The sequence below is a fragment of the Lutjanus erythropterus genome, chromosome 17 (assembly GCF_056507025.1).
Source record: "Lutjanus erythropterus isolate fLutEry1 chromosome 17, fLutEry1.hap2, whole genome shotgun sequence".
NCBI classification, from domain to species: domain Eukaryota; kingdom Metazoa; phylum Chordata; class Actinopteri; order Lutjaniformes; family Lutjanidae; genus Lutjanus; species Lutjanus erythropterus.
In genome coordinates this window covers 12,903,025-12,923,007 of record NC_139333.1, presented here as the reverse complement: position 1 = coordinate 12,923,007, position 19,983 = coordinate 12,903,025, and the positions used below count along the sequence as shown (strand labels likewise).

The 19,983-nt window shown below is 41.6% G+C and overlaps 1 protein-coding gene across 2 annotated transcripts in view; it reads left to right on the top strand.

Annotated features, from left to right (window-relative positions):
• Positions 1-7,963: 7,963 nt before the first annotated feature.
• Positions 7,964-19,983, top strand: part of rhbdl1 (rhomboid, veinlet-like 1 (Drosophila)) — a 63,207-nt gene continuing 51,187 nt past the window's right edge. Inside the window, exon 1 of one of the 2 annotated variants that reach the window (XM_084741308.1) lies at positions 7,964-8,482. In XM_084741308.1, coding sequence (XP_084597434.1) covers positions 8,444-8,482 — 39 coding nt within the window. In that variant the 5' untranslated portion in view covers positions 7,964-8,443. Of the gene's footprint in view, positions 8,483-8,628; positions 8,723-19,983 lie in introns of those variants that run through there. The other variant, XM_084741309.1, reaches the window with a different exon arrangement.

Genomic DNA, 19,983 nt, shown 5'->3' with positions numbered 1-19,983 from the left:
AACTGCCTTTAGTCTTTTGAATACAAAATTTATGCAATTTATGAACAGGCTTTTCTTTCTTTTACTTTGTGTTCTGTTATTATGTAAAAACTTTACACTAGGCCATGATTACTAGTACTAAATGCATTGCTTTGTTATGAAAAAGTTCTGTTCCGTCTCTAAAGAAAACTGCACCTCTTTGTTAAATTCTGGTCTGATTTCAGGGGCTACATGGGTAATATTTCACAGTCTGTAGAGGGTTGATGACAAGATATGTTTGACATATGCAGGTACGCATTTATGTGGACATACATAGTTGAATTGCTATGTACTGATGAGTTAACACCTTGTGTTTATTTCACCAACCCTTTTTGCTTTTGTTTTCTTTCTTTCTTGCTTTTTTTCTTTCTTTCTTTCTGATACCGCTGATTTTATTATGACTCTTGTCTTGGGGTGAGAAGGACTGGTCAAATGGGATTATTATGCCTTTTCTTTTCTTTTCTTTTCTTTACTTTGATAATTCAATTCTATGTATTCCAGTAAAATATCCAGTGTTTGAGGAAAAAAAAAACATATTTTAAAAATATTGTTGACAACGACAACTTCAAAAACACTATACTAAAAAAAAACAATGATAGAAATAGGTTTTTTTCCTGTATATATTCGATGTGCAACATTTGCCAAATTTTGAAGAGCAGGCAGCATTTTGCTCCACTCTTAGCTGCTTTTACCAACAGAGGGCAGTAGCATCTTAAGAACAAGTAATTAATTGTGTTATTTGCATTTCATATATTCTTAGACTTTGTTTAAATATAATTAGCATTGCTACACAAACTGAGTTTAAACTGTAATTATGTGTGCACCATATTAGAAACTATTAAAGTGGAAACAACACAATAAATGTTGGCAGAAAAGACACTAATTTGTGTTGTCAATACATGTTGGATACTAAACATGGCCTTAATGAGAGTACAGTAATCAGCTCTGATTGTTTGGTGAACTCAGGTGGGACCCTCTAACGGGTTTGTCAGCATTATTTGGATACTCTGCTTTGTTTATGTGGACGTCAGCCAACACGGCCGCCCTCAGCTCAGGATGCAGCTGCAGGTTTAGACACCAGAGGTCTCTCCACACTTTACTGCTGTGACTTCCAAAGCCATCCCAAGAAGCTGCTCAGAAAGCCTGTGCTCAACTCGAACTAGAAGCGGCACTGTGACACAATAATGTCAAAAATAGCGCTTGATGTTTGGGAGGCAGACCTGCCCCCAGTGTGAGATGTGAATATTGCAGAGATGGGGCTGAAAGTGTAGCTCCCCGATGAATTCAAATCATGGCGGTGTTAGAAAAATTCTAATACAGCCCTCATTCCTTTCACTTTCCATTTCTCCTATTTAATTCTCTCCCCTTTTCAACCTCCTTCCCCCTAACTCTCTCCTTCCCCTTCTTCACTTCTTCCATTTTATTCCCCCAAGAGATCTTCTAAGTGGAGCAGTTTGGACTAAAACTGTGTCATTCAGTGACCTGATTCATTTTCCTGCCATTTTTCATCATGCGGGTGATTCCCTCTATTGCACAATCACTGCTGCTTGACATTCAGCGGCTGGAGTGTGCAGCACCATCTATTTTAATTCACACAATTAGTTGAGGCTAACAGTTTCCAGAAATCCCACCTTGTCTTCTTACTTTATAAAAGATTAAATTAGCTTTAATTGTAATTTAAACACTAGCACCACTATCATCCATCGAACTCTCAGTCTTGCGGTCAGTTCTTTTGGTTGAAGTAAACTTTTGTTTGCTCATTTTCTCTTTCCCACTCAATGTTTTTCAGTGTGGAAAAGTGGACTGGAGTGTGACTGGAGTGTTTCCCAGGATACACTGGACAGCGCTGCCCCTCGCTTGGAGGTTCAGACAGAAATATCCTGAGAAATGTGCGTCTGTTGGCCCACCTCAACAGCCTGTTAAGATTTCATGAGGTAATTTCTTGTTATTTCCTTCTGTAGCAGAACTTAACATCTTCTGCTGCAGGGAGAACTCAGCAAAGTAAACACAAGCTTAACTTGTATATTTTCCATTAGCAGTAAGCCAATCCAATTTATCATTCTGATTAAATGTGTAAGATATGGTTTGTTTTATTGGTCTATCTAAGCACCTTGCATTAATTGGTGCGCAGTTCAAATGGGCTGACAAAGACACTTGACAGCAGCATGACAGATCATACAATATAGGTCCACAAATTCAGAAATAGAACATTTCAAAAGATCCTCTTTCTATCCAACCCATCTTCTTCTATAAGTCAAAAGCCAAAGGAAAAATCTCCTCATTAAAAAGACAATTCCACCAATCACCTTTAGACGACCCAAACAAATCAGGATTCTGAGCTGAATGTTTTCAACTAGGCGGAAGAAATTCATCGTCAAGTTGAGGATGAATTTCTTTTTGTGTTTTGTGATCTTGGTATTGTTGAGGACCTCAACAATACCAAGATCACAAAAACTCTGCTTTTCAGAAATGCCTTTATATACGCCTTCTTCAGATCTCAGGGCCAACGTTCCACCTCTTGAATGCAAAAGGACCTCTGCCTTCTGTATTGGATATAAAGTGTATTTGCTGAGTTACCACTTCAAACATGTCGTGATCTGTTATTATATGAAGTTAAAGCTACAATATGGAACATTTCTGCCCCAAAATGTATTTACATTGTCCCAAATCTTTCCAACAATGTTTAAACTCAGAAAAATCCGTTATTTATTTAAGGCAACAGTGCATTTTCTTGCTAGATGCATCTGATAAAAGAGAGAGTGAAGAAAGCAGTACCAAACATGACTTAACGTAACGGGAATAAAACATTAATATTATCTCATCCATGGATGTATTTTCTGTCTGAGTCATGGCAGATAGAGTTTCACCAGAAATGGTAGTTGCAGTAGTCTGTAGTAGTCTTTTGTGATTGTTTTTAAGGGATACTTAATATAGAAATGAAAATTCAGTCAATATCTTCTCACCCTCATGCAGATTGAAGGTCAGGTTTATTTTGTTAGTCCGCAAAACACTGCTTTTACACTGCTTTTTTGCCTCCATACTCTCATGCTGACATGCTTTTTGCACACCGTCAAAACACACACACACAGTTCAGACAGTGTCCATGTGCATGTGAACATGGCTCCAAGTTGAGGATCTACAGTGAAGATTCAGGCTAAAAACATGGTGTGAATGACTTTAGTCAACTTGGCATGCTGGAGTTTTAGGAAACTTGGATTACACCAGATGAGCAGTATGGAGACATTTAAAAAAAAAAAGTAAACCTGACCTTCAAGATGCATAAGGGTGAGTGGATAATGACTGAATTTTCATTTTTGGGTGAACTATCCCTTTAATGTGAGCGAGACCTGATGCACATGTCATACATGTGCATTTAAAAGTGCAGTATCTGCATTTGAGAAGCACAAATGAAGTAATAAACAGTCCTACATAAACTACAAATGTAGATTTAAAAAGCCTATATTTTAACTCAAGTGCCAAGAAGTACTAATCCTAACCATGTGGCAGACATGTGACAGCTACCAGTTTTATAACCCCCCAGATGTTGTGATATTGCAGCCTTGTTGCAATAACAGTCTGCTGAATACACCACAGAGCCTTATTTTGTTGTCATCTAAAAGTCCAAATGGAGCAACAAAACTGCATTTCATCTAGTTGGTGCAACTCATCCTCAGACTGTAAATTTGGAGGAACTTATTGTGCACATAATCAAATCCCTACAGGTTTGCACGCAGGTACTATATGACTGCTTTGCAAATCAGCGTACATGTGCCACTCATGCTAAAATCCTGGCATAGCCTGTGTATAATTAAGACTTACTGAATTCAGACCTTTGAGCCATGCATTTCTAGTTACCTCTTACTATCCATTTCACTGGCAGAAATACAAATATCCACACACACACTCACACACCAATAAATAAACACCTGCCTTATGGGCCTCGAGGTCATTAAGCTGGTGAAGAAGAGTGCAGCCTGGCGGCCTAATTAATGCGCCTTTCCACCTCCCTGAAAGGCCTTGTTATTCTCTCCCCTGCTCTCACACAGAGGCTCGACCAGTGTTTTGTCTGCCGCTCTCAGGCCTTGTTAAAGAGGAGCAGGCTGCCTGGGTTCATCCTGCCGTCTGCAGCCATCCACCAGCGGTGAATGAAACATGAAGGGTTTAGTCAGGCTCATGAGAGACCATTCAGTTGGGGATGCTTCGGGCACCGGAGAGCGTATTTCACTGGAGGCTTATCTCGCTCTGTCAGTCATCTGGATAATGTCACTTGGTGGTAATGGAAACAATGATACTGGCATGACCCTTGGTGGGGCTGTGAGCCAAGTTGGCATCCCGTTCATCATTTGGGAATGTTGTTTACCTGCTCCTCGTGCCATTTTTTGCTCCATCAAGGACATTTGTGCATTTTCATAGATAGTGTGTGACTGAATGTATCACACTGGCTTTCTTTATGACAGAGCCAGTAACAAATGCAGTCATAATCAGAGGTGGCAAAAGTACACACTTTGTTTACGCGAGTTCTCAAGTACTCAGATTTACTCAAGTACAGAGAAGACTCTGCTAAAAGTAGATATACTGATCGGGAAAGTATATATCCTCACTTCACCTCCATGGTTGAGTCTCTCTCTTAAAGAAGCCCATTTCTACTAGTGCTTTTATTTTTTTTTGACTTAACATGGGGTTATTTTTGTCTTTTACTAACAGAAATGGGCTTCAGTTTCTGTCAGTAACCTCCAGTCTCTTGCTTGTTTCATCTTGTTATATCTATCATGTGTACAGTGACGGATACACCAAGGAATAGTCTTTTCTGTGTGGTGCTGTCCCATCCATTCATGTTGAAATTGGTAATGTTGGGAAAGCAGCACACAATTATGCCAGAAAAAAGTAATAATTTCCCCAAATGCATTAAAACTAAAGTAACAAGCCTGTTTTGAACATGTAAGGAGTAGATTGTACAGATATTTGGAGGGAGTAGAAGTAAAAAGTTGTCAGAAGTACAGATATTTGGAAACTTAAGTACAGTAAAAAGGTATTTGTGCTTTGTTTCTTCCTGCCTCTGGTCATAATAACTCAAACGTGGTAGATCCTGGCTGTTTTTTCTTGAGACGGATTTCTGCTTCATTTTCTGGCTGCATTGGATTTTTTTTTTATGGTCCTTGTCTATCATTGTTTGATGGGAGTTCTTTGAGGTTACCAAGGCAACAGTTGAATCCAGTTTCATTTTGGCTGCTCTTTCAATCCATCTCCTTATTGCAGTTTGCAAATCCTCCAGCAGTGACCTTTATAATTAGATTTGTCTTATTCATGCTCACAACTACAGAGTATTGGAGACCAATTAATTCCGAGCATTGATTAGTAGTTGAACAAAGAACCCGATGGAGTGACTTCAGTCCTGCCTCACAGAGAGGAGAATCCTGTCGTTGCTATAGACTTGGACAGTCATTATTAAGGGTTTGTTTAAACAAGAGTGTGTCAGGTGGGCGTAATGGAAGGTGACAAAGGGAAAGTCTGGGAGCTCTGCCATGGTCAAGGTGGCCTCTGCCCAATCCATTAGGACAAATACAGCAGTTAGCCATGGCTTCATATAGTCAGCAGCCTCAGTTTGAGCCAATAAAGAAGACACATGGCTGTAATGAGTAGGACCAGATATTTTTAATATTTTTCTTACATTGAGAGGGATTTATAAGCCGTAAGAAAGTCCAAACATCTGGTGCAATTATGGTACTTAAACAGGCAGAGGCACTGTTTGTCACCAAGCCAGAGGCTGAGTTACACTGCTGGTGGTAAATCTCACAGCAAACAGCGCAGCGGATACCAAACACCCCTGCTTTAACCGCCATGTACGCCGAAATCGTCGCCAGGTTGCAACCCCGCGACGACGTCCTCAGCTACAGTCACCTCTGGGGCATTTAAGGCTGCTTCACTTTTTCAAGATTTAAGTCCCCCTCGCTGCTGCCCCCCTCCTCATTGCCATTGTCCTGAGGAGGAGGGGTCACTGCGGATTTGTGCAGAAAGAAAACACCTTTTAAAGGGGATTTCAATGTGTGTGCCGCCCACATGAGCAGTAACAAGTTCCTTTTCATCATTCGTATGTTCTGACCCTCTCGCTCTGCTCCCTGCATGCCAGTCTCGTTATTATGCATCAGATTAACATAAAAAGAACCTTTGTTCTGGTATTACTTCTAATGAACTATTGTATTGAGGGTTCTGGCCGTGCCTCATTGTCAAAGTGGTATTCAGTTTAGCTCACTGGAGGATCAGTGAGCCATCCAAACAGTTTAATTCAATTTTATGTTTGTGCATGTGTGTCAGGGGGTGGGAGTGTGCTTGATTGTGCAGCAGTGCATACAATGTGCTAATGTGCCAACGCTTATAATTAGCACAGATATGTAAAGGGTTGCAGAGCAGTCTATAGTTTTCTTTTGAGGCCATTAGTCTTACTAATATCATGAGTGGTTTTATAATGTCTCTGTAATGATCTTGTGTCTGTAACCCTACAATTAAAAATTGGTCTGGGCAATATATCGATATTGTTAGATTTTGGCCCAAGTGTTGTCTTTTCCTGGTTTTAAAGGCTACATTACAATAAGGTGATGAAATTTTCTGAACGTCCGCATACTGTTGCAGCTGTTATTATTTAACTTAGTCATTATATCTACATCACTGATGAGTAGTTATCAAAAACTGATCTTGATAAAGGTATTTAATCAAATATATTGTGATATCTGATTTTGTCGATATCGCCCACCCAGTATTTTCCTGTTATATATATGTGTACTATTACTGCTGCTTTAATATCTATATTTCATTTTACTGCCATAGATGTTTAAGGTTGCACCAATTTGAATTATTTTATATGCTGTTGGGTAGTTTAAAGCTGCTACAAGGAACAGACAAAAGTGGTAGTGTTTCTACTGCCATAACCACAAAATATCATGTCAAAAGTATTATGTAAATAAAACTCTCCTCCTGCTTCCATTTAACTGGCTAATTTACCACTCACTGTGACTGTGGCTGTGCCAGTCTTCTTGCTGATGGTCTCATTTGCTTATGTAGGTCATATAGAGGCATCAGTATTAAATTAAGGCCGTTTCATGCAGTTGAAAAGCGTTGTAGAGTCTTTTCTACAGCACCGTGTCATATTCTGAGAGATCTTCATATGTTTGCACTATTTGAGAAGTATGTTATTGCAGAGAAAATGTTTATATTGAGCTTAGAGCTGCAACTAACAATAATTTTCATTATAGATTAATTGTTGATATTTTCTTGATTAGTCAATTGGTCCATAAAATGTCATAAAATGGCTAAAAAATGTTGATCAGTGTTCCTTGAAGCATAAATTGATGCCGTTAATTGTCCTAGTAACCCAAAGATATACAGTTTACTGCCATAAAGGACCAAAAGCACCAGAAAATAATCACATCTGAGAAGCTCAAATCTGTTTGGTTTTTTTTTTCTTAAAAAAAAGACTCAAAATACTTAACTTATTATCAAAATTGGTGGCGATTCATTTAATAATCGATTAGTTAATAGCTTTGCTCGAGATATATATTCAAGATATATATCAATATTATTTATAAGCCATATCTTCCAGCGTTAATTAACACAATCATCACATGGTTGGGATTTAACCATATGCTTGTGCCTTAGTAGCTTTTGTCTTGTTTACAGTGTGTGGGTTTGTGTGTGTGTGTGCGCGCGCCTGTCAGTAACAGACCAGACATGTGTTTGTGTGTGTGTCTGTGTGTGCTGGTAGTAAACGCAGAGCCGCAGTGGAGCCCATCCCCTGCTCCTTCCCTGAGACGCCTCACTTGTAGCGAGGAGAGGAGCCGCAGCCCACTGCCACTCCTTCTCCTCCTTGGATTGGACAGCAGAGGCCACCTCCCTCCCCTGCCTCATTGGTATGCAGGCGGCGCAGTGTGTGTGTGTGTGAGGAGAGGGGACGGGGAGAGAGAGCGAGGCAGCAGTCAGTGCAATGGGATAGAGGAGAGCGAGGAGGAGGAGGAGGAGAGTGAATGAGAGCTGCTGGGTCTGCCTTGCCTTTGCCTTGCCTGCGTGCCTGCCCGTCGTCTGCTGAAGCTGGGTTCACCGCCGCGCCACGCTGCACTGGCACAGAGCAGAGTCACGGCCCATTTGCGCCACAGACCGCACTCTCAGCACCAACACGGAGCCACACAGCGCCGGTTCTTACTCCACCAACGAGGAAAACCAGGGGGGGGGGGCGAGCTCACCGGGGCTTTCTCCATCACCAAGGGGGGGACGCGGCAGCTACGAAAGGGGGCCTGACGCTACAATTTAGGCACCGGCTGCTACCTCAACCACATCCCCCTCCACCTTATCCCATCCTTACCGCCACCACCACTCCTCTTTTGCTCCTCCCTATGCCCTTGTCCTCGGCGGCTCCTCTCACCTCCCTGGCCAGTATATGGATAGAAGCTCCCTGTTTCAGCTCATACAAGAGCAGGTAAGCATTGAGCGAGAGGGAGCAGGCAGCGGCAGAGGTTTCTATGGTTACGGGCTCTTGGCCACCGCGCCGTCTATCCAGGGATTGAGACGTGGATGCTCGGGCTGAGACCTGATGTTAGGATTGATAGCAAAGGGGGGAGGGGGGGGGGCTGTTCTGTTTGCACGGGCGAAAATGAGAGCGTGAGACAACACGACGGATGCAAGCGTCATGGAGCCATGTGGGCCCGGAGAATGCGAGGTCAGATCATGAGCCACAGCAGGAGGAGGTGGTGGGGGGGGGCATCATGTCATGGTTTATGGAAAGGAGGCAGGGAGGGAGGGGGTGTGTGCAAATAGATGGATGGATGGTGTATGAATGGATGTGTAGAGGGATTGACTGGTGCATTTTCTATATGAAGAAGGAAGCAGAAATCAAGATAACAGCAGATTATAGCTGCTGCATTAGTGTAGTGCTGCAACGATTAGTCAATTAATCGAGTAGTTGTCAACCACTGAATTAATTGCCAGTTGTTGATAATCGATTAATCATTTTGAGCCTTTTTTTTTTTTTAAAGGAAAAAATACCCAAATTCTTTGATTTCAGCTTTTAAAATGTGAAAGATTCTGGTTCTTTACCCCTCTGTGACAGTAAAATGAATATCTTTGGGTTGTGGACAGAACAAGACCATTCAGGACGTCACCTTGGGCTTTGGGAAACACTGATTTTCTGACATTTTATGGGCCAAACAATTAATCGATAAATTGGGGAAATGATCGGCAGATTAATCAATAATTAAAATGACCACTAGCTGCAGCCCTGCATTAGTGTTTGCAGTCTTCACAGTGTATTTGCATGTATGTGTTTTTTCCTTGTGTTTTTCCTCATTTTTTCTGTTTAATACATGCTCAAGTCTTATCATCTTAGGGTCACAATGACCAAAGATTGCAAGATTATTCAGCTTTTCTTCTCCAGGAGTCGAGTAACTTGGCAGCCGCCGTGACATCCAGGTCACCATGAGGTTTTCTCGTACAATAGAAGCTGTTATTTGGTTTTAAACTTTTGTCTTTGTCTGCAGAATTGCTGTTGAAAATGCAGTTAGTGGCCACATGTGGGCCAGTGAAAAATGTTTCTCTCGACATCTGGTTTCTTACAGTCCTCTCGCCAAACTGCTGTTTTTAGTGTCCAGTCAGATCTATATTTGAGTGAATGTTTGGTCTACCATCTCCAAAATTAACAAGCCAAACTGGATCTGAAGGCAGATTCTGCTCAGAAAGCATGTGTATATTTGGCCGGTGCTTCCAGAAAATATGTGTGTGTGTGTATTTCCAGTTTTTTTTTTTCGTGTCTTGTGTTTAACTCTTGGCTGTGTCTTGTGTTTTGTTGATGAACTGGTCTTTTGGGGTTTGAGCTGATTGACAGATAGATTGGGCAATCATTCTGTCCAGGAGGGAGAAATCGATTATCTAGCTGCAGGGTTTAGGGGTCACGAGTGGCCCATCAGCAACACATTGATCAGCCGACTCAAGAGCCTTGGGGAAAAGGCACGTGTGTCAGCGATCATGTGCACAGTTGCATTTTTATGAATGTGTGTGTGAGTGTTTTTATAACAAGTGGTGGAGGAAGCCCGTGTGGGTTGAGTGAGAAGATGCTCTGTGGTCACAATGGTGAGTCATTTGCTGTATAAGCACTTCAGTGATAACAACTACTTAGTGATACCTCAACAACACATATCTTCATAGACACATTTTAATGCGGTATCAAAGAGGCTGACTCATCTGTGTCAATATCCATTTTCGATGGAGGAGGTCCTCGGGCTGGAGATGAAGCCGATATTTCCTCACTGTAAATGGCTGGTTGCTTTATTGATTGTGGGGTTTACTCTTGCTTGTGCGAGTGTGTTCATATAGACAGTTTGCAAGGCCACAGTCGAGCAGACTGCGGTCCTATTAAGCTCAAGTCTAGACCACATCACTCACACTGGCTGACGACAGGCATTTTCCACCTTTGGGACTCCATACGGTGGCCTTTGATTTGGAAAAGGTCTCTCTAATTAAACTAGAATGAAGTGAAATCTGCCAACAGCTTTTGGAATGTGAACAGGCAAGCTTGTTTTTAACAAAGGCTCCTGCCTACCTAAATATTGGGCACTTTTTCCTCATCCTTATCCAGGTGAGTGTTTTGCAGAGCATGCCTCAGTTTTTTTCAGCTCTGCCCTCCAGATTTAACTTGGCACACTCACCAGAGGCTTCCCACAACAACCACAGTGTCCCACCAGCCTCTGAGCAAATCCACAAGAGCACCTGGAGGTCAAGTGCTCTGCTTCAGGGCAACTCAGATGTAGTCATTTGTAAAAGGAAAGGATTACTCAGCCACAGTCAGTGCTTAGTTTTTTATAGTTGTGGATTTTATACCTGCAACTTTTCACCTTTTTAGAAAAGGTAACTTTAAACCATAACTATAATACAGACATTATATGAAATGACCCCACATCAAGTCTTTGAACTGTTCTAGTCTCTTAAATATATCATTGGTAACATCAAAAATCTTAAGAAATTCAAATGGGTGAAAGTATTGAAAAATACTAAAATTGGTGACAATTTTCCATCACCCCAAGTGAAAGGAAACTTAAAAATAAAAGGAAGGATCCTTACATCATAAACCAAGGGTGTCATTTATAAGATTGGTCTTAGATTTGTACTTGAACTTAGTCTTAAGATCAATTCTGATGGTGTGCTTTAGATTCATAAAAGATACTGAGTATTAAAACCTCACTTAAGCAGGATCTGAGAAGAAAATTTTGTAACTTAAACACCTAACATCAGTAAATCTAACTAATCTAACTAATGTGAAATTGATGGGATGATGCCTGCCTTACAATCAGTGATTTCCCCTTATATAAAGCAGCATTAATGGGTTTAGTCAGGAATAACCATGGACAAAGAGGACAAGATCCCGGCAGTAGTAAAGGAGACTGAAGACAGGCAATATGTATTATTCCAATATTAAACAGCAGGTTGACAAACCCCTCACTTTGGAGTCACTATTAATTCATCTGATCTTTAATTGATAAATCCTGTTACATGTTCACCACAGAGTGCAGTTCCCCCACATAACCAGCAGGAAGATCACTTAAGTCAAGTCTAAACTTAAGACCATTTCCATTTCAAAGTAGGGTTTATAAATAACTACCTGTGCATGGTTTTCTGCTTAAGTCATACCTAAACTGATCATAAGTAAATTTTATAAATGAGGCCCCAGTACTCTGTGCTCTGCTTGGTGCCAGACTTTGGTATTAGTTCTATTGGGGTTAATTAGAGATGCACTGAGGATCCAACTAAAACCCAACCTAACTACAGTGTATGACCTTTGATGAAGAAAACTGAACGAACACACTTTCAAGAATAACATACCGACAGATTTCCAAATAGGATCTGAATTTGTTATGGGAATAACAACCTTTATTCAGTTTCACTTTATTCAGTTTCCTTTTATACTATTACTTAAGACTTTTTTCTTTCATACAGAACACTTTTAGGACACAAAATCTTTCTAGTTTGTTAATATTGCAGTCTGGGTGATGCTGACCCACACTTTTGGTTAAAATGCCTAGACTGCTAGCCCAGCGTTTCCTTCGGTCAAACGCACATTACATGTTTAAGCCAATTAACTTAAGCTTAACATATGCTTTTGGGGTTTCCGTGAGTTTTGCCCCAAAAGAAAGCTGGACATGCTCCAGTTTGAGCACTGCAGGTGTGAAGAAGAGGGGCGACTGCAGCCCTGTCACACTGAACCACATGAAACTGCTGCAGGGGAAGGGAAAGAGAAAGCAACAGTGGCAACATGAGTGAGTTTATTAGTCTTTGTCTGCAGGAGGTTGCAATGCTGAGCTCAGGCTATTTCTGGCCTATGCAGGCTCACACATATGCTCATAATCAGAGCGTGCACACACACACACACGCACGCTCTCTGATAGACTTTCTGTTGCAGTGCGACTGATAAGGCAACTTGATGGTTGTTAGCCACTAAAGTGAGCTATCATTAGTTGGTGAATATCTCCCAATGTGTCATTCATGTCTTATCTGGTTTATTTATATCTCTCCCATAAGGACTTGGGGTTCTGAATACTTTCCTGGCATATTTATGTCAAGCAAAGAGAATAAGGCTCTTATACACTGTCCCCTTTTATCATTCTCTGATGCTAATTTGCATTGAGCTGTATTTGAAAATGCATCTGGCTGTGTGTTGAAGTGCCAGGAAATGTAGTTAGATGATTGTTTGCGTGAAGGGAAATTCTTTGGATATCTCTGTTCAGTTGTCTCCACTCAAGGAGGGAATGGTTGGACCGTCACATCTCAATGCCACATTGGTGAAGTTTCTGTGTAATGGTGGTAAACAGCAGGGTAGAACGTGCACTGTGATAATTACAGAGTCAGTGGCCCAGTTGTTGGTGAACATCAGCGAGTCCTGGGGGCAGCAAGAGACAATTCAAAGGGTTTTATCTGATGCCATGCAAATATGCTCTGCCCTGTAAATGCCACTGCCCTCTGCAGACACACACAGCCCTGTTCAAGCTTGACAGTCTTGTTCACAGAGACCAAAGCGGTCTGTAGTATTGGCTCTGTGCCATCGGGTTAGCGCTGTGTCGCTGAGACTGGGAACCGTACCAGTACTGCATTCCCTCCTCACTGAAGGTAATTTGAAGCTAATTTGCACAGACCAGAATACTTAAATTTCAATATATCTGAGCAGCTGAGATGTGTACAAACATGGCTGCCTCAAGTCAGCTGGAGCTCTGTTAGCACTATTCAAGCATCAAAGTAATTTATTCATGATTTAAAAAAAAAAACAGGGTTGCAAAATGAAAAGAAAGTTTTTGGCCTTTCAAGCTACACACAAACATTACACATATACAGATAATTCAGAATAGAATGGGATGAAAAATAAAATAAAACAATATATACAATAATTTATATACATATACACCTAGCAAGTAATTTTGTAATGCAGTTTTTAAATTTGCGATGGGGTCGGTGTTAACAGCAACAACAAGATGGTGATGTCAGCATCTTCACATTAAAAGTTCAACATCTGGGAATTGTCCATCAACTTCGACTGCGTTTTTGCGCAAAGCATCATCAGTGTAAACAGTCCTCCTCCCCTCGTCCTGCCAGAGTCTTGCATATTGCGTTCTGTCAGCTCAGAACACAGTCTACCCGTCAAGTGCAACACCCATTATGTCTGTTTCATTTTCCTCATGACATGATCCAGGAGGAGCCTAAAGTCACAGCTGTAACATGGCTCTTGTCCTCACTCTCCTCCACTCCTTCTTGGGTGGTCTGCAGTGGTGCATCCAGTTGATTTGGCTGTGTGGTTGAAAAATGGTGTGTGCGTTGATGATGGTCCCACAGTCTGCTGCTCTTTAATCCAAACCCCACATTTCCTTTCACCAGTGCCTACGGGAGTATTCGTCATAGATGATTCATGTTTCAGCAATGAAGCTGAAAAAATAACAGATTAAATAAAAAATAAATTGTAGGAAAGTTTGAAGGATGTACCGGCCACAGTATGTGCTTGCTCTGCCATTTCCATGGTGAGTAAATCCATAAGAAAAGTATTTGAAGATTTAAAGCTACTTATAGTCTTGCTTCATTGCTTAGTCTGTGTAGCGATCAGAAAATAGGAGGTGGAACTTGTGATATCTTGGGATTTTGCTCTTGAAAAATGACTGCAACAAATGATGATCAAAATTGCTGCCAGTTAACTTTCTGTTGATCAATTAATTAATTAATCCATGGGTTCACAAACTCATTCATTTCAAGGATCCTCACTATAAATGCACATTAGACCACAGGCCCACAAATTGAGAGAGTTTTGTCTTAAGGAATCCTCTCTGAGTACTTTTTTTTTTAGGTATGAAGATAATAAAGTCTTTATAGTCAATCAATAATCAAACTAGGATAACTACAGATTATTACAGTCAATTAAAACTGCCAACCCTGTTTCTTACTGTGTTGTTCCAACGTCCAGAAAATTTGATTCAAGTTAAAATATTCTATTCTTCCTTTTGCTGGAGACCCCCTACAACCCATTCATGGTATGGTCCCTGGAACACAGTTTAAAACAGATTTATCTACTAATTTTCAGCTCTAATAAGATGACCTTTACTCAAAAAGAGCCAGATAAAACAGTTACAGCTTTAAAGTGCACACATGCAAAGTGTAACCATGGAAATCTTCATCATTTCTATTGTAATAATTGGCTAAAACTCTGCTAGTCCCACATACAGTGAGCCTGGTCACTGGTTGTGTGTCAGTCCTCTGCAGGTAGGACGGCAGGTATGATGTCTCAGCCCACTCGCTGGACTTCTGTCATGGCTGGGTTCTGTAGTTTGTTCCCAGGCTGGAGGCTTCGTTCCCGAGCTTCTGTGGAACAGACTGATAAGTCCGTTGTGGGCTGGGGTCAGTCGGAGTCGCTGCGCTGAAGGTAATAGAGGTCCCGGGGGTTAACACTGAGATCATTTCCCTGCAGTCAGCATTCCACTACACTTTGCCCTCCTCCTTCTCTTCCTCGCACTCATGTGTACATTTCTCACCGTGTCTTGTCCATCTCCTCCCACTTGCTCTTGAGCCAGCCAAGTTCACTTGCTCTCGCGGCCGTAACACCTCCACCTTTCATCCATAAAACCTCCCTTTACATCTAAACCCTGCCTTTGTGTTAATGCCACCTCATTCTTTCCATCCGTCTGTCTCTCTGCTCTGTGTCCTTCCATCCTTTCATCGTCTCTTTCTCTCCCCTTCCTTTGCTTCTCAAACGCCAATATGTCTGGGGTGGGGGGGTGGGGGGGGGTGCAAGAAAGGGATGACACACGGGCGACTGGTAACCATGGCAACGCATGCAGCTTGTCAAAGTGTCGCCCTCACCAGTGTTGGATCGCTTCAATAACTGCTTCCCTCTCAGCGCTTTTTCTCTCCTTCTTCCAACCCTTTTTTTCCTCTTCGTCTCTCCCCCCTTGTTCACCAGCCTGCCCAAGAAAAAAAAACAAAAAAAAACAGGCTCTTCCTGCCAGCGCTCATTCATCTCAGCGTACCTCATCTCGCTAATTGATAATCCTAATTGGCTACAAGAACCAATCCCCCACCTCCTTGTATCCTCGGCAGACAGTCTCCCCTGTGTAGCGTTCTTCCTGAATAAGGTCAGACGACGAAGGGAATAGTATCAGTGCAGTGTGACAGCTCGGCGTCAACACTTGGTTTGCGTAAATGTGCACAGCCATATACAGTGTGGCTCCGCGTCTGTGCCGCTGCTGTATGTGTAGTGATGTGCTGACATATGGAGGCTGACAGTAATCAGACGTCCCCAGTGTGGCTCTCTGTTCCCCCTGTCAGCCCGGGCTGAGCCAGGAGCACATTAGAATCTGATCTATCTCCCCTCTGTGGCAAGTGAATGCAGAGCACTGGAGTGTGTCACAGCCCTCTTATAGGAAAGAGAAGAAGAAGAGGACTCGCTACCAGACTGCTGGGCTAGGCAGATGCACAGAATAACAGACAGCGGCAAGGCATTTTTATTCTCTGTGCGTCTCCATTTCATTTCTGTCTGGCTGTCTGTGTTCTCCTCGCCTCTCTTTTCATACCTTCTCCTCCTTCTACTGTTCCTTTAACTTCATCATGTTTCATTTCTTTCATTTCATCAACCAACACCACCCACCGCCCTCTCCCATTTTCCACCTCTTGCCTCTCTGATCCTTTTTTTTCCTGCGTTCTCTCCTCCACCTGTATTCCCCACATGTCATCCTGATACCTTACACATCACAAACGCCGGCCGTATCTGCACCATTTTGCTCAGCGAGCCTCAAGGGGAGAACGGGGCCGTGTTTTAACAAACGTCCATGGAAAACACAGTTAAGGGGATTATCTAAAAATAGACCTGGGCCCATTTTCTTTCCCATCTTGTTTCATTTTTTCCCATAAATTTGGGTTTTACGTGTGTTGCAGACTGCCTTGACAGGTTCATGAGCTGAGATTTAAGATCACAGTGAGATGCGTTAAGGACAGTATCCTCACTCATTATACTTTATAGTTCCAGATAGCACTGTTATTTATTTATTTTTATTTGGGTAAGCAAGCATCTTCATATTGATTAAACTATTTAATGTCAGTTTACATCACTAAACCTGGATTTTCTAAACTGAGATTAGTTTTTGGTCACCTTAATTTGAAATCTGGATTTACTCATTTTAAACCTACTTTTGTTAAACTCTGATTAGAGCTAATCTTCTGCATCATCAAAACTAAACCAGTAGTTTGTGCCTGAATGCAAAAAAATAGTCTTGGGCACATTTTTCTTTTTATCTTTTTTTTTTTTTCTTCTTCAGAAATTTGTTTTTCTGTGGATTGCAGACTACCTTGGCAGGCTCAGGAGCTGAGTTTTGAGAGTCTACTGAGATGTGTGAGGGGACAATAACCAAGAAGGGAAAGAGTCAAGTATTGTATGGATTTTAAACAGTGCATGACTTGAAGAGTGTTTACAGTCAGTAAATGTTGTAGACGGTTGTGTGTGTACAGAATATTGGTTAATATTGGTTAAAAGCTCTTTTTTTTTTTGCTTTTCCATCATATTACTGTACATAGAGTATTATCAGTATCATAACTAACAAAATCCTTTCACTACATCAACCAGCAGTGGAAAAACACTCATACTGAGTCAAGCATCATCAAAACTAACCCATTAGTTCCTGCCTGCACTTTGCTCTCCCAGGTGAATAAATACATTTATTCAGGTTTTCAGGTGATTAAAAAAACAGACTAAGAGGAATTAAAGGGATGCTTGTGTTCAACAATAGACAGTAATAAAAAAAAAATCCATGGAAACCGTGTAAGGCAGTAATACTCAATTTGCGGCCAGCGAGCCAAATCTGGGTGGCCCTCCGACCCTCTGCCTACTTCACAATGAAAACAAATGGATTCACATTTTCCCAGGAAGGAGGGACAGATACTGGATTCAACTTTTGTCTGATGGCATAAATCAAACCGTTAGTAGCAGAGAGAGTTGATATTTGTACAACTATCAACCTGTGCAAAGCGCAGAAAGATCAGATCAGAGCCGTGCAGGACAAGACAACTACAACTACAGTCACTGAAGAGGAGCAAAAATTATGCGGACATGAGGATAATTCTGATACCATAAATATGTATTTCACACTAAATGAGCTTAAATATGTTTTTCATTCTGCCCCTGGTAGGAACAGTTTGTGTTTTTGGTAGGGTTACATATTTTATGCATTTTCCTTAATAGTCAGATAGTTGAACATGTTAACAGTTAATAATCAATTAATCATTCATAATTAGTAAGGTACAATGTGTCAGTGTTAAGTCTATTTAAAACAATTCTAGTACACATTAGTTATATGAAACAAGTCATGAAGCACAAACTTTTTAAATAAACAGAATAATACAACAGTAAGATTTTTGCTCGAAATGGCTGCTTTTGTCCGCCTGCCTTGATTCAACAAATGTCTCTGCCAAACAAAAGAATGTCATGTAAGCCAGAATTACTGCTGTTTCTAGACTAACTAGGCAGATCAGATCATTTTTAATTGGTTAAATTCTTCATGGCAATTATATGAGTGATTGATCATTAACATTGCTAGTTTATGTATTGTATGTATTGTGGGGCGCTTGGATAGTTCAGTTGGTAGAGCGTGTGCTTCGTGTACTGAGGCTCTGAGCCTTCTGCAGCGGCCCTGGGTTTGACTCCCGCCTACAGCCTTTAGCTGCGTGTCATTCCCTCACTGTCTCTCCCCCTTTCCTATCCTCACTTCCATTGATTAAAGGCATTAAAAAAATAGTGATTGTATGATGGAAGGGGTTCCAGATATGTTTAAGATATGTTAATCATTGTAAAACTTTTTGAAATGTTGCCAAAGCATTGACGACTAAAATGCAGCTGCAGTTATTAAATATATTAAAATATCTGAGTTATCTGTCAATACTTACACCAAGTTGATTTAGTTAATAATTTAAGTTAATGGGTCAGTTAATTTTAAAATAAAGCATTTCAATGGAAGATGGAGACCCCTGGCCTCCTGTCCTGCTCCCCAGACAAAGCAAGCTGAGTATACCTGGTGTTGGGGGTGACACATGCAGTAAACACGTTCAGAAGGAGATGCACACACACTGTCACACCGATGGATTCCCTGATGGATCTTCTTTGCTCCTTAGTTGAGCAGTAGAGCTTTAAGCTTTGAGCCTTCTGCAGCAGAGACTGACACGGTGCAGCGTAATTTAATGCCGCTCTCCTCATGCAGCCGACGAAGCACCTTTTGTCTAACCATGTCAGAGCAGGCCGGGTCCAGACTGAGGCGGCCTAGACGGGATCCTTCTTGTGGACTCAAGACATGGGCAACGATGATCTAGCACGACTGACTCCACACTGACGCAACATCTGCAAGCTCACTCCTCCCCAGGGCAATGAGAGGCTGTTGGTTTACTATGTGAAACCTAATGAGGCTGTGTTAGCATTCAGGAAACAGTAAAATGCGAAGCAGCAAGGGCTCTTCCCATGTGGTCTCTTTGTGCTGCTCCAGTTTGTCCTCGGGCACATTTTCACAAACACAATCAGATGCACTAAGGAGAGCTGGCATGGGGAATTAAAGCTCCATTGCGGAGCAATTGAATGCATTTAAGAGGAGAAGGTTAGAGGAAAAATCAAGCCATGAGTGGGTGGAGCTGCCACAAAACAACAAAAACCCCACATTACATAAACCAAGTGTAGATACACACCCTATACTTTACAAGCCATTTTTAACCGGCCACTACTTTAGACAACTACGCTCAGCCATTTTTATGACGCTCTCTTGCTTAAATCAATTATGAGGAGCAGTACTGGCATACAGACATCAGCAGTAATAACCCGTGGGGCTGTGGGTCTCAGTGAGTGAGTGGTGATTATAAAAACCACACTGACTACGAGCCGCAAATGTGACCGAGGATGGACTCACACAGTCAAATGAAGCATCCACTTAGAAACAAAGACTGGAAAGTCAACTTCATTTAATAGTGAGGGATTTTTATTTTTTCAGGGAAACTGCAGGTCACTGCTTATTACAATTACACGCCCGTCTGTCTTCTCTTGCTGCTCCCAACCACAACCAACCTGCCGTCTATTTGACAGACCTGCTCCTTTAATGAGGTTGAAGCAGGCTTTTTCTTAAAGCAGGTCTAATGCTTTCAAAGGCATCATAGAGCCAACACAACTTAATTAATAACTGGTGTCACTGTCTGAGCTTATGCCTTCAGCCATGTATCTCTCATTTGTCTTTATGAGTATCTATTGTGTCTGTGTGTATACGTCTCAGCTGTCTATTACTGTTGCCTTCTCCCTCAGGGCAAACTGACACTTCATCTCTGCAGCGCTGCTAATTAAAAAATCACCATGCATAACAGAAACATCTTCAGTACGACTGTTATCAGTAGTGCGGTGTTTTATCTTGGTGGTCTGAACGCCGGCTGTCGTTCTTTCTA